This window comes from Corythoichthys intestinalis, chromosome 14, assembly GCF_030265065.1.
Source record: "Corythoichthys intestinalis isolate RoL2023-P3 chromosome 14, ASM3026506v1, whole genome shotgun sequence".
NCBI lineage: Eukaryota > Metazoa > Chordata > Actinopteri > Syngnathiformes > Syngnathidae > Corythoichthys > Corythoichthys intestinalis.
The window spans coordinates 3,136,792-3,150,842 of NC_080408.1; the positions used below are offsets into that span (position 1 = coordinate 3,136,792).

Sequence of the window (14,051 nt, forward strand, 5' to 3'; positions counted from 1 at the left end):
TTACTGCATTGCTTGAAAATGGTGATTTGTAACTCATTTCAATTAATAGCAGGATGCAAAGAGCTACATGATTGGACTTTTTAACTCATTGGCTGCAATTGACGGTGATTGATGTCCAATCCTTTTAAAGTGAGGGATGGCGCCATAAGCGGATTTTAAGCGGTGGCAGGGGGTCCAGGCCCCCCCCCCGGTGGCCGAAAAGTGTCATTGCATGTAAATGACTTTCCTATAGACCCTACCCACCAACGTCACAAAATCACGTGATCGCTGTATTGTTCCGCCCCCTTGTCGGTCATTTTGTGTCTGTATTATCAATGGTCTCAATTGATCGAGCAATTTATAATGCATTTCATGGAAGACCCGGTGCTTTCGGATGCCGTGAACTCACTTGATGCGTTGCATAAAAGGCGTTATGTGGAAAGGCTTCAGTTTATCCATTCGCCAGATCCATATTTGATGCCTAAATCGATGTTTTTCGACCCGCTGTCTTCGCCGTATTTGCCTGACATCTGCTAGCTACCCTGATATGTACAACTATCTTGTCCACACAAAATCAGCCTATTCTCACGAATGTTTGAAAAACTTTAAGAGCTTGGAGGCTTATAAATACTTCGTTGCTGGTTGGGTGAAACAGGTCCTCGTCCACGAGAATTCGGCAGGAATCTATCTTGTGCTCGGAAAGGTGAGTTACGAAATTTTCAATTCAAAATCTTTTGTTCTTGCTAAGATCCACTGTCAAGTCTAATGTATTTCATGTCATTTGTCAATGGAGCTAGGGCTTTTAATGTTTATATGGTTTAGCGATAGCACTCTCACTACATACATACGTGTATGTTGTCGGCGATTAGCCTAGCAATGATCTTAATTGTGGTTGCCAGCCCAAAACCCTCTAAATATATATTAAATGCATCTTACCAGATATAAAATGACTACTACATAATCTGTGGTAATCGTTTGGAGCCCAGTTTTCTCGTCGAATTGCAGCAGCCCATCTAGCTCTCCTCTCCGGGTCTCTCGGAATCCGGTAGAACTTCAAGTCTCTCCGTCTATCTTCTCTGTTATTGCAGCTGACCGCCACACACGCCTTCACCATTTCGATTATTAATGTTAACGAGCAGAAAAACACGCCGTAAATAGGAGGAATGTACGTAGCCGTAACAGGTAAACACGATGTGTTGACGGACAATTGGGCGGCACCAGTCAGGAGGGCGGAGTTGTGACGTCACGTGGGTAGGGTCTATATAAAAGTTGTAAAGCAATAAAACTGCAACAAAATGAATGAAATGAACAAAAAAAACATATTTCTATAATTGGTAGAAATTATTTTTTGCGCACCTTAGACAGTCATTTGCTTTGCTTATAACTTAAAATATATATATACCTGTGTATATATATATATATATATATTAGGGCTGTCAAAATTATCGCATTAACGCGCGGTAATTAATTTTTTAAATTTATCACGTTAAAATATTTGACGCAATTAACGCACATGTCCCTCTCAGAAAGTATTCTGCCTTCTGGTAAGTTTTACAGCAAGGCTTTTTTTGCTGTCCAACAGCGAACTCTTGTGGTCGCTTTGCGACATGGTTTATTGTTTTCTTGCCAGTTCATTATGGCTGCACGACGTCTCGGGCTCATAATGTTGTGCTATATGATCCTTGGACAAGATTTGTCCGTAAGTATGGTTGTTGTAAAGAATGTACATATTATGTTAGTAAGCGAAATGTTATATTTTTTGTATGAGACGCTTTTTGTTTACGTTTAGTGAACCTGTATAGTGTGCTAAGCTAACGTTGTTGCTAATGCATGCTTGTGTACTTTTATTTTGTAGTTTTACGGCGGTCTAAAGAGGACAATGGTTTGAGGCTATTTTATTAATAAATCAGATGAAAAAGGAAGAAGTCTAATTATTAAGGCGTCGTTCACTAGCTGTCTAGCTTTGGAAAAAGTAGACGCTTCGGAGTGAGGACGGCATAGAGAGATTTAAATGACAATAGAGTGAAATGCCCACTACAGTCCTTATGTACCGTATGTTGAATGTATATATCCATCTTGTGTTTTATCTTTCCATTCCAACAATTTATTTTACAGAATATATATATAATTTACAGAAAAATATGGCATATTTTATAGATGGTTTGAATTGCGATTAATTGCGATTAATTAATCCATGCTTTTCGTTTTGGCCATTGAACCTCTTGCAGTAGCTATTAGATCTAACCGATATATACCAGGAATAAATAGAGGAGGCATAGAACATAAAGTTTCATTGTACGCTGACGACTTACTCCTTTACATATCTAAAGCTCAAACTTCGATTCCACCTACTCTTGACCTGCTACAACGATTCGGCAGATTCTCAGGTTACAAGCTCAATCTCCATAAGAGTGAATTGATGCCTTTAGATGTTGTCAAATTTGAAATTGGTGAAGTCAGCTTCCCTTTTAAAGTGAATATTAGTAGCTTTAATTACTTGGGAATATCGGTAACCAAGCAATATAAGGGACTCCGTGAGCATAACTTTGACAGGCTGTTGGTTCTGACTAAGACTGATCTGGCTAATTGGTCACTACTGCATACCTCACTAGCAGCACGCGTTAATGCTGTCAAGATGACGGTATTGCCCAGATATTTATACTTGTTTCAATGTTTGCCTATTTTCATTCCCGCTTCATATTTTAAAAAATTGGATTCAATTATTTCTTCTTATATATGGAATAATAAACAGCCACGTTTACGTAAAGAATTCCTGCAAGGGGCTAAATGCGAGGGCGGTTTGGCTCTTCCTAACTTTCAGTTGTATTACTGGGCCGCAAATTTAAATTGTATGGCATATTGGTCATATTACCATCTTAAGGAGAATGGTCCCACTTGGGTGCAGATGGAATCACGTGCATGTCTCCCAAATTCATTAGCCGCCTTGTGTGGTGCGCCACTGCCCTTGACAGTTGGGATATCGGGAAATAACCCGGTATTATCTCACTCCCTTCGGATACTTTCTCAATTTAGGAAAAAAAATGGTGTAGTTGGTACTTGCCTTTTTAGCCCAGTGGTGTCGAATCATTTTTTTGTACCCTCAACAGTTGATAAAGCCTTTCATTTGTGGTCCAGCCTGGGTCTTACACATTTAAATGACCTTTTTGTGGATGATATTTTTGCCTCTTTCGCACAGTTAGTCCAAAGATTTAATATTCCTAATTCTCATCATTTTAGATATCTGCAACTTAGAAGCTTTGTTAAGAGTATCATACCGCTTTTCCCAAATAAACCTCTTACAACAGTTTTAGATGATGTTATGTCTTTAGATCCGACAGAGAAAGGGGGAATTAAGCGCATTTTTAATCTAATTTCTCATTTAGTAGCTCCGTCCTTATCCAGACTCAAAGACCTGTGGGCACGGGATCTTCAAATACCAATCGGAGAGGGACTGTGGTCTAAGGTTTTGGGCAGGGTACATAATTCATCTATGTGCGCTCTTCATGCTCTGATTCAATTTAAGGTAGTACATCGGGTACACTATTCTAAAGTAAGATTGTCCAGAATCTTTTCAGAAATCAGCCCTTTGTGTGATAGGTGTAAGCTGGTGGATGCAACACTGATCCATATGTTTTGGTTATGTCCGAGCTTAGAAATATTTTGGAAGCCCTCTCCCTAGTGTTGGGGGTCGGAATCACTCCTGATCCTTTAATATCAATATTTGGAGTTTTACCGGAGGGTCTGCGGCTGCCTACTTGGGGGTGTAGGGTTATTGCATTTACCACCCTTTTGGCACGACGTTTGGTTCTTTTGAGGTGGAAGGAGGCTGCCCCACCCACAACATCGCATTGGATAAGGGATGTGCTGATGAACCTTTGGCTCGAGAAAATCAGATATATTCTTCGCGGTTCTGAAAAGAAATTTTACAGTACATGGGGACCTTTTCTTTCATTCTTTGATAACACCGCTACACAAGTACAGGAATGACATATGCACTGTTACTGTATATTGTCAATTTAGCTATGGGGGATGGGCAATAGTATGGTCGCTTTCCATGCTGCTCCTATTTGGACATTTGAACGTATTGCACTGTATTTTGATTCTGTAACTATTGTCTATTGAGAGTGATGGCACGGAAGAACTTTCTATGGCTCTCTGGACATTTACGATTAGACTTGGACTTCATGGTTGGCTGTGTTTGGTAACTTAGAGTGGAAAATTTATTTTTATTTATTTATTTTATTTTATTTTTAGTTTGGGGAGAGGGGTGTTCTGTATTTTTGTAAAACCAATAAAAAGAAATTTGAAAAAAAGAAAAAAAATTTAAATGGTTAATCTAAATGTTAAATCTAAATCTTGAATCTAAATCTTAAATATAAGTCTTAAATATAAATCTTGAATCTAAATGTTAAATCTAACTCTTAAATCTACATTTTAAATATATGTCTTAAATCTACATCTTAACTATATATCCTAAATGTAAATCTCAAATCTAAATCGTAAATGTTAAATGTAAATCCTAACTCTTGAAACATGTGGAACTAAATTCTTTATGTAACATGTAAATTCATATGACTGGTGACCGGAAGTAAATTAAAAAAAATAAAATAAAAGTTGGAGCAGCTCAGACTGTGTTTGCATATTAGCTAAATATCTAGTTTCACCTGTTTCAAGATTTAGATTTACATTTAAGATATACAGTATATTTAAAATTTACATTTTAAATTTAAGCTTTATATTTAAGATTTAACATTTACATTAAGGATTTAGATTTAAGATTTAGATTTAAGATTTAGATTTAAGATTTAGATTTAAGATTTAAGATTTAGATTGAATGTGCAAAAAAAAAAAGTGACTCTAAAATTTTCACACATTTTAAAAACTGCTGCGTTAAATGTGAGAAAATGTCGTCGTAACTTTCAGCATGTGCTGCTTTACAAACGGCGCCCCATAGATAACTAAATGGTGGGGAAAAGAACAGATTTTTTTTTTTTTTTTTTTTTATACCTTTTTGGCTGCCATTGATGGTAATTGATGTCCGATCCATTTGAAATGGGAGGACTGATGATTCTAAGTTAAAAATGACAAACATTTCAAATAATAAATACGATTACTTACCTTCTTTTTATGGCTAGATTGAAACAAAAGCAGTTGCGCGACGTCTGTAAACGGGGTTTCCAGGGTAAAACAGACAAATTTAAAATAGTTTGGGGGCTTATTGCACCATGAATCTGCAAAGGCAGCATATAGACATATTGTTCTATTAAACACAACAGTTTTTTTGTCTTAAAATACAGCAGTTTATTTTAAAGAGGGGTGTAAGAGCAGAAATGTCTGTGTTTTCTGACATATATATATATATATGTATAGTATAGTAAGTATGGGGGTGGGTCAGTGATGCTGTGGGGCTGTTTCGCTTCCAAAGGCCCTGGGAACCTTGTTAGGGTGCATGGCATCATGAATGATTTGAAATACCAGGACATTTTAAATCAAAATCGAAAGCTGAAGATGGGTCGTCACTGGGTCTTTCAGCAAGACAATGACCCTAAACATATGGCCAAATCTACACAGAAATGGTTGACCAGTCACCAGACACAAAATCAAGCTCCTCCCATGGCCATCTCAGTTCCCAGACCTTGCTTTGTTGGCGAAAGGGGGTTGTACAAAGTATTAACACCAGGGGTGCTAATAATTGTGACACACATTATTTGATGTCAAATAATTATTTCTTTATGTGGGATTTTTTCCCCACTGAATGAATGCACTTGTATTGAAGGTTAGATTTTTCTCTTTTTTTCCATTACGGTCCCATATTAATTGAATAAAAAAAATATATTAGTAGCTAAAAGACACATCTTTTTCAGAGGTGCCAATAATTATGGAGGGCACTGTATACGGTAATTTTCCGACTACAAGCCACTATCTCCTACTTTGAAGCCTGCGGCTTATGGTACATAGTACTAGAGCATATCCCTTGGGCGATATATAACCTTTATGTTGTCACACCACTGCTGCGAAACTTGTCAAATGGCAAAAATGTGTGTATATTGCCCAGAAAATCAAATCTTCCTTGGTGGCGAAAGACGATATTTGACCAGATTAAGCTTCCCATGTTAACTGAATTAAAAAAATATATTAGAAGCTAAAAAACACATCTTTTTGAGGGGTGCTAATTATTATGGAGGGCACTCTATCTATCTATCTATCTGTCTGTCTGTCTGTCTGTCTACAGTGCCTTGCAAAAGTATTCGGCCCCCTTGAACCTTGCAACCTTTCGCCACATTTCAGGCTTCAAATATAAAGATATAAAATTATCATTTTTTGTCAAGAATCAACAACAAGTGGGACACAATCGTGAAGTGGAACAACATTTATTGGATAATTTAAACTTTTTTAACAAATAAAAAACTGAAAAGTGGGGCGTGCAATATTATTCGGCCCCCTTGCGTTAATACTTTGTAGCGCCACCTTTTGCTCCAATTACAGCTGCAAGTCGCTTGGGGTGTGTTTCTATCAGTTTTGCACATCGAGAGACTGACATTCTTGCCCATTCTTCCTTGCAAAACAGCTCCAGCTCAGTGAGGTTGGATGGAGAGTGTTTGTGAACAGCAGTCTTCAGCTCTTTCCACAGATTCTCCATTGGATTCAGGTCTGGACTTTGACTTGGCCATTCTAACACCTGGATACGTTTATTTTTGAACCAATCCATTGTAGATTTGGCTTTATGTTTTGGATCATTGTCCTGTTGGAAGACAAATCTCCGTCCCAGTCTCAGGTCTTGTGCAGATACCAACAGGTTTTCTTCCAGAATGTTCCTGTATTTGGCTGCATCCATCTTCCCGTCAATTTTAACCATCTTCCCTGTCCCTGCTGAAGAAAAGCAGGCCCAAACCATGATGCTGCCACCACCATGTTTGACAGTGGTTATGGTGTGTTCAGGGTGATGAGCTGTGTTGCTTTTACGCCAAACATATCGTTTTGCATTGTGGCCAAAAAGTTCAATTTTGGTTTCATATGACCAGAGCACCTTCTTCCACATGTTTGGTGTGTCTCCCAGGTGGCTTGTGGCAAACTTTAAACCAGACTTTTTATGGATATCTTTGAGAAATGGCTTTCTTCTTGCCACTCTTCCATAAAGGCCAGATTTGTGCAGTGTACGACTGATTGTTGTCCTATGGACAGACTCTCCCACCTCAGCTGTAGATCTCTGCAGTTCATCCAGAGTGATCATGGCCCTCTTGGCTGCATCTCTGATCAGTTTTCTCCTTATTTGAGAAGAAAGTTTGGAAGGACGGCCGGGTCTTGGTAGATTTGCAGTGGTCTGATGCTCCTTCCATTTCAATATGATGGCTTGCACAGTGCTCCTTGAGATGTTTAAAGCTTGGGAAATCTTTTTGTATCCAAATCCGGCTTTAAACTTCTCCACAACAGTATCTCGGACCTGCCTGGCGTGTTCCTTGGTTTTCATAATGCTCTCTGCACTTTAAACAGAACCCTGAGACTATCACAGAGCAGGTGCATTTATACGGAGACTTGATTACACACAGGTGGATTCTATTTATCATCATCGGTCATTTAGGACAACATTGGATCATTCAGAGATCCTCACTGAACTTCTGGAGTGAGTTTGCTGCACTGAAAGTAAAGGGGCTGAATAATATTGCCTGCCCCACTTTTCAGTTTTTTATTTGTTCAAAAAGTTTAAATTATCCAATAACTGTTGTTCCACTTCACGATTGTGTCCCACTTGTTGTTGATTCTTGACAAAAAAATTCAATTTCATATCTTTATGTTTGAAGCCTGAAATGTGGCGAAAGGTTGCAAGATTCAAGGGGGCCGAATACTTTTGCAAGGCACTGTATCTATCCATCTGCCTTTGTCAGCTTTTTGTGAAGTTTTGTGCTTGCACGCTACATTCACCGACATCCTGTGTAACTCTGCTCTTAAAACCTAGTGGCGCCCCTGTCGTGAGATCATCCTTATCGTGAGCTTTGTATCGCAAGTCATATCGTATCTATCGGGATGTACCAAGAGTTTCCCACCCCTAGTTACCAATGAGTGAAAAAATGAAATTTGTTTTTCCTATGGCAAGGATACACCTTCCCACCCATGAGTTTATCACTAGTAGACGTCCAATCCATACTTCGTTCGCTGCCATCCCTCCCACTTCAAAGCAATTGGACGTCAATCCCAGTCAACAATTGCCAATGAGTTAAAAATGTATTCTTCCTCTGGCCAAGATGCAATGAGTACATTTGTACATTTTCCTCCATCCCTCCCACTTCAAATGGATTGGACGTCCATCACCGTCAATGAAGAAGAAATTGCGCATTTCTTTGCAAGATTTAGAACAAGTGAAGGCTGAACACCGTCTGCTCACGCGCGTGAGTGCGTGGGCACGCGCGCGCGCGCGCGGCTAGTATCGGCCGCAAGTTAGCCCAACCGATCTATGGCAACAGAGCGGAGCCCTTGCGAGTAAGCAAAGAGCTGCCATTCCTTATTCACGCAGCGGACTTGAGATCAACGATAATAGTTGGAAATTTGGACGTCATGCCAATGATACACATGCAATTCCACGCATTTAGGACAGCCAAAGCCGAAACGCAGGAGCGCCGTCAGCTCTAGGTCACCATCTCGCCAAGGCAATCTGTTTTTTTTTTTTTGCGGGGAAAAGGAGAGAATTTTTCAAGAAATAGAGCGCCTTGTTTCTCGGCAACGGGAGGCTCAGCAGATCGGGATGACAACCCTGGAACGTCTAAAATTTGGAAAGGAGACAAAGGACAGCGTAACGCTGCTGCCATGTTTTTATTTTGTAGAGGTTAGTATGTATCTGACATTAAAAAAAAAAAAAAATCTTATCTATCATCTCATCATAAAACAATCACAGATTGGCAGATAACGTTTAGTTAGTAGGTCATGACTGATGTGACTGATTATCGCAAATTGTGTGTTAAAGAGGAGTAAAACATTGACATTCAAATGAGTTTAAGTAAGCCCTTCTTGAGGCTGACTCAATTTCGGGGATGCAGTTTATGGAAAACCGAAATGCAAACAAAAAAAAAAAAGTCCATTTTAATACCTGAATATCATGTCGCTTTTTTGGTGATAAGCTGGCATATTTCCATCCATTTTCTACCTCGATTGACCTCAGTAATATGACTCCGCACAGTCAAGTTGTATCGATAGCAAGACGATTAAAAGCGAGCTGCATGGAGCTAGTTTAACTCAAAGATATGGTCCGCGGGCCCAAAGCGGCCCGCCTTTGGGTCAAATTCGGCCCCTGGGCTTTCACGCTGAAGCTCATTCATACTGCACTTACATATATCCTGATAAGAGATGCACGATAATATCGGTCACCGATCATTATCGTCCGATAATGGCAATTATGACGTCACACAGATAATCCAGATAAAACGAAATTCAACCGATAATGCAATCCGATAATTATATACTTGATTTAGCCTCCAAATGTGCGCAATCAACAGTTTTGTCCAATGCTGCTAGTTTTAAGGAGGTGTTTTTGCTGTGTAGTAATGTGATATATGTTAGGAATGGCTTACTTTTAAAGGCATTTTTGTGCAACTTGTGTGTTTACTCTCTAAGTAATTATTGCCAAAAGCTTACCATTACACAACGTCATTGCCATTGTTTAGTTGTTGGAATTTACTACTTGTTCACATTTTATGTGGAAAAAAATAGCACTAAATTAAATTTTTGCACAGTAACATTTGATCTTTGTATACTAAAAAATTTTACATACATATTTGAATAGAATTATCGGCGTGACATTATCGGTTATCGGGTGGATGGGGCAGGAAATTACCGGTTATCGATATCGGTTGAAAAATGTATTATCGTGCATCACTAATCCTGATCATATAGGTTACTTCCTATTTATTTTGGGTCACTTTCTGTCCATTTTGGATCTTATCCAGTTAATTTTGGATCATTTGCAGGATTTTTTTCCTTTTTTTTTTGTAATTTAAAAAAAAAAAAAAAAAACACCAGTGAAATAGTTCAAATTTAAAATATATATGTAATATAAATATATGGTGGAAAACACAGACAAGACTGAAAAAGCAGTTTCTGCTCTTGCACTCCTCTTTAAAAGACACTGCTGTATTTTAAACCAAAACAACTGTTGTGTTTGATCGAACAAAATGTGTATATGCTGCCCTAGGAGATTCATGGCACATTAAGCCCCTGAACTATTTTTAATTTGTCCATTTTACCCTGAAAACCCACATTTAGAGACGTCACGCAACCGCTTTTGTTTCAAACTAGCCATAAAACGAAGGTAATTAATTATATTTATTATTCAAAAATGTCTGTCGTTTTTAGCTCAGAATCATTCATTGATGTCTCATATTTCTTTAAAAAAAAAAAAAAACGACTTAAAAAAATTATTCACTCACATGTTCTAAACTTTTAAACGAATTATGTCACAATGAAAAAAATGGTGTCTGTAAAAAATTCACGGATATCTACCTCATAACTATCGCTTAATTGTATTTTTTTTTGTTTCTGTCGCATTTTCTCCGATATGTTATCTGATAAATAATTGATCCAAACAAAAATAAAGTTGAAAAAAAAAAAAAGTTAAAAGGGTAAATATATGAAAAACAAAATCTTGACCAGTCCTTGATGTCTGCGATTTCTGCATCGCGACCATTGTTATATTACCATGTTTCACCCATAAAATCCCCCAAAAATCCAGCTGTGGCCATTCACAGCTGTGTCTTGACACTCAGTGATACATGCTACATGGAGTTTTTGGATCGAAACAAAGTAGGTACGCGATAATATCTCGTTAAAGTCATGGCGTTTGTAATTCTGTTCTCGCGTGGTCTCACCTCCAGATAGGGTTTTGCTGTTTAAATGTATTTATTTTTTTTTAATATGCCCTCCTGCTCAAAATTTTTCTTCCCCCAGAAAATTGAGATTTTAAACTTTCCAATGATGTATCACACATGCATATCGGACAATTTTGAAAGTTGGCTAAATTGGGGTTCTCAGAGCGGAACTTCAACTCACCTGAGTGTTTTCCGCCATATACTGTATATAAATATATATATATATATATATATATATATATATATATATATAATGTATATGTATATATGTATATGTATATGTATGTACAGCATTTTTACAGTATACTACATATATGTAATATATATAGTTATATACAATAATACATATGTAATCATAGACTTCATGACGTATTGACGGGACACAGGACGTGGGGGCAATAAATAGGGGGCCTGTATTGTTGGCGAGGCCGTCAAAGCTGACCGAGTGGAATCACAGACAAAGAGCTTTTTCTGTATAAAATTCTTGTGAATAAATGCTTAAATCCCTGAATTCTTTATAGATTTGGATGTAAAACAGTCTCGATTCTTGGTTAAAAGCAGAAAAGAAAAGCAAAAAAAACGGGCAGTTAATATTTATTTTATGTAAATATGGCGAATGTGCTGCTAGTTAAGACATTGTGGCAGCCCCCTGAGTACAACAAAGAGCTTTTTGTGTTAAAAAATCTTGTGAATAAATGCTTAACTCCCTGAATTCTTTATAAATATGGATGTAAAACGGTATCAGTTCTTAGTTAAAAGCAAAAAAAAAAATCAAAACGTGCAGGTAGCATTTATTTTACTTACATTTATTTTACCTAAATATTGCAAACTATGAGGCTAGTCTGTAAGGAAATTAGCAGCCACCATATGGCGGAAAACACAGACAAGGCTGAAAAAGCAGTTTCTGCTCTTGCACCCCTCTTTAAAAGAAACTGCTGTATTTTAAGCCAAAACAACTGTTGTGTTTGATAGAACAATATGCTGCCATAGCAGATTCATGGCGCATTAAGCCCCCGAACTATTTTTAATTTGTCTGTTGAATTATATATATATATATATATATATATATATATATATATATATATATATATATATATATATACTGTATTAGAGTTGTCAGACAATGACATTTTAAAGCATAACAAATATCCTGATATCGCCCAACTTAAAAAAAAGATACTAATATATGCGAGCGGACTTAATATATATATAATTGTATCGTGATGCCCCACTGGATGCTTTAATAAATAATGATAACACTCACATAAGAAATCCCAAGCATCTTACTTTGGAGACATCTAATGGTCAATAAGCATAACTGCTGTGCTAAGCCGTGACCAGCCCTTGTACAATGGCAGGTGGCTTTTAAATTCCCTTGAAGGAAACATGCATTTTCGCCCCAAACCGATAATGTAAAACGATGTTAATATGATCCGATATAATTTTAAAGTGCTTTTAATATATATCAATATATATATCAATATATATATTAGGGCTGTCAAAATTATCGCGTTAACGGGTGGTAATTCATTTTTTAAATTAATCACGTTAAAATATTTGACGCAAATAACGCACAAATGCACCGCTCAAACAGATTAAAATGACAGCACAGTGAAATGTGTGCTTGTTGTGTTTTTCGGAGTTTTGTCGCCCTCTGCTGGCGCTTTGGTGCAACTGATTTTATCGGCTTCAGCCCCCACGAGCATTGTGTAAGTAATTATTGACATCAACAATGGCGGGCTACTAGTTTATTTTTTGATTGAAAATTTTACAAATTTTATTAAAACGAAAACATTAAGAGGGGTTTTAATATAAAATTTCTATAACTTGTACTAACATTTTTTTTTAAGAACTACGAGTCTTTCTATCCATGGATCGCTTTAACAGAATGTTAATAATGTTAATGCCATCTTGTTGATTTATTGTTATAATAAACAAATACAGTACTTATGAACCGTATGTTGAATGTATATATCCATCTTGTCTCTTATCTTTCCATTCTTACAATAATTTAAAGAAAAATATGGCATATTTTATAGATGGTTTGAATTGCGATTAATTACGATTAATTAATTTTTAAGCTGTAATTAACTTGATTAAAAATTTTAATCGTTTGACACCCCTAATATATATATACATATATATATATTTCACATGCCTTTATTTTGACACTGGTGCCGTAAAACCATAAATTTGAATTATCGAGTGCATGTAATACTGCGCTTGGGTCACTTTTGTGTCCACAGTTAGAGTCATGTGAAAAAATTAGGACAACCCATGAAATATTCAGTTCTTTATTTAGAAATGTTCACATATCAATGTCTGATCTTGTTTTTCTTTATTTCTGGGAAATAAAGTGATTTAATTGCAGGTAAAAAAACAAAACAAAACAAAACATTGTTTTACTCATTAAACCAAATTTATCAACAAAAATGCATATTCTAACCGAGGAAAAAGTTAGGAGACCCTAATAGATGGCTACAAAAAAGCGTCTCACTGAAGCTATTTCAGCAACACGGGTTAACAATAGCTATTAGGTGGTAGAGTGTCCTAACTTTTTCCTCAGTTAGAATATACATCAAAACTAACAGGTAGCGATGCGGATATGCCAAAAAACAACATTTAATAACCCTAAATTTACAAGAAGTGATCAGTAAGTATCTTAAAATGACTCGGAAGTGACGTAAAATGAACTCATTCCCTGCCACTGACAACGATCGACGTTCAATTCACTTATATTGGAAGGACAGCCGAGGAATGTTCGCCGATTTTTTCCATATCGTACAGCACTAGTTGTCAGTTGCCGTCAATTTTTACAATTACACACATCTTCGTTGTAAGCGTACTGTACGTTACATGGATGATATTTTCCTACTTCGGCGGATCTAGTCCGGAGTGCGCGGATACAAAAATAAACCTCATTCAGTCCGCGTAGTTGCCTAGCAGCCGTTTAGCGGGTAGGATGATATGACAGAGTGAGAAATAAAATGCGGGCACATAGCAACTGACAGACAAAAGAAGGGCTAGAAAAATCATCCTTCCATCAATAAATGAAAGCTTATAGCTTGACATTTCTAAACATTGTGCTTCAGAATGATATGATGGAGTTAAACTACAAGAAAAATGAATACACTTTTTAAAATATATAGTTATATATGTTTTTTTATTTTGTAATGATATATGATATATACTATATATATATATACATACAGTGGTATG

The 14,051-nt window shown here is 36.9% G+C and overlaps 1 protein-coding gene across 1 annotated transcript in view; it reads left to right on the plus strand.

Moving 5' to 3' along the window:
• Window positions 1-8,396: 8,396 nt before the first annotated feature.
• Window positions 8,397-14,051, plus strand: part of LOC130929336 (phospholipid phosphatase-related protein type 4-like) — a 38,735-nt gene continuing 33,080 nt past the window's right edge. The window contains exon 1 of the mRNA XM_057856420.1: window positions 8,397-8,797. Within this exon, the coding sequence (XP_057712403.1) occupies window positions 8,717-8,797 (81 nt within the window). The 5' untranslated portion in view covers window positions 8,397-8,716. The remainder of the gene's footprint in view (window positions 8,798-14,051) is intronic.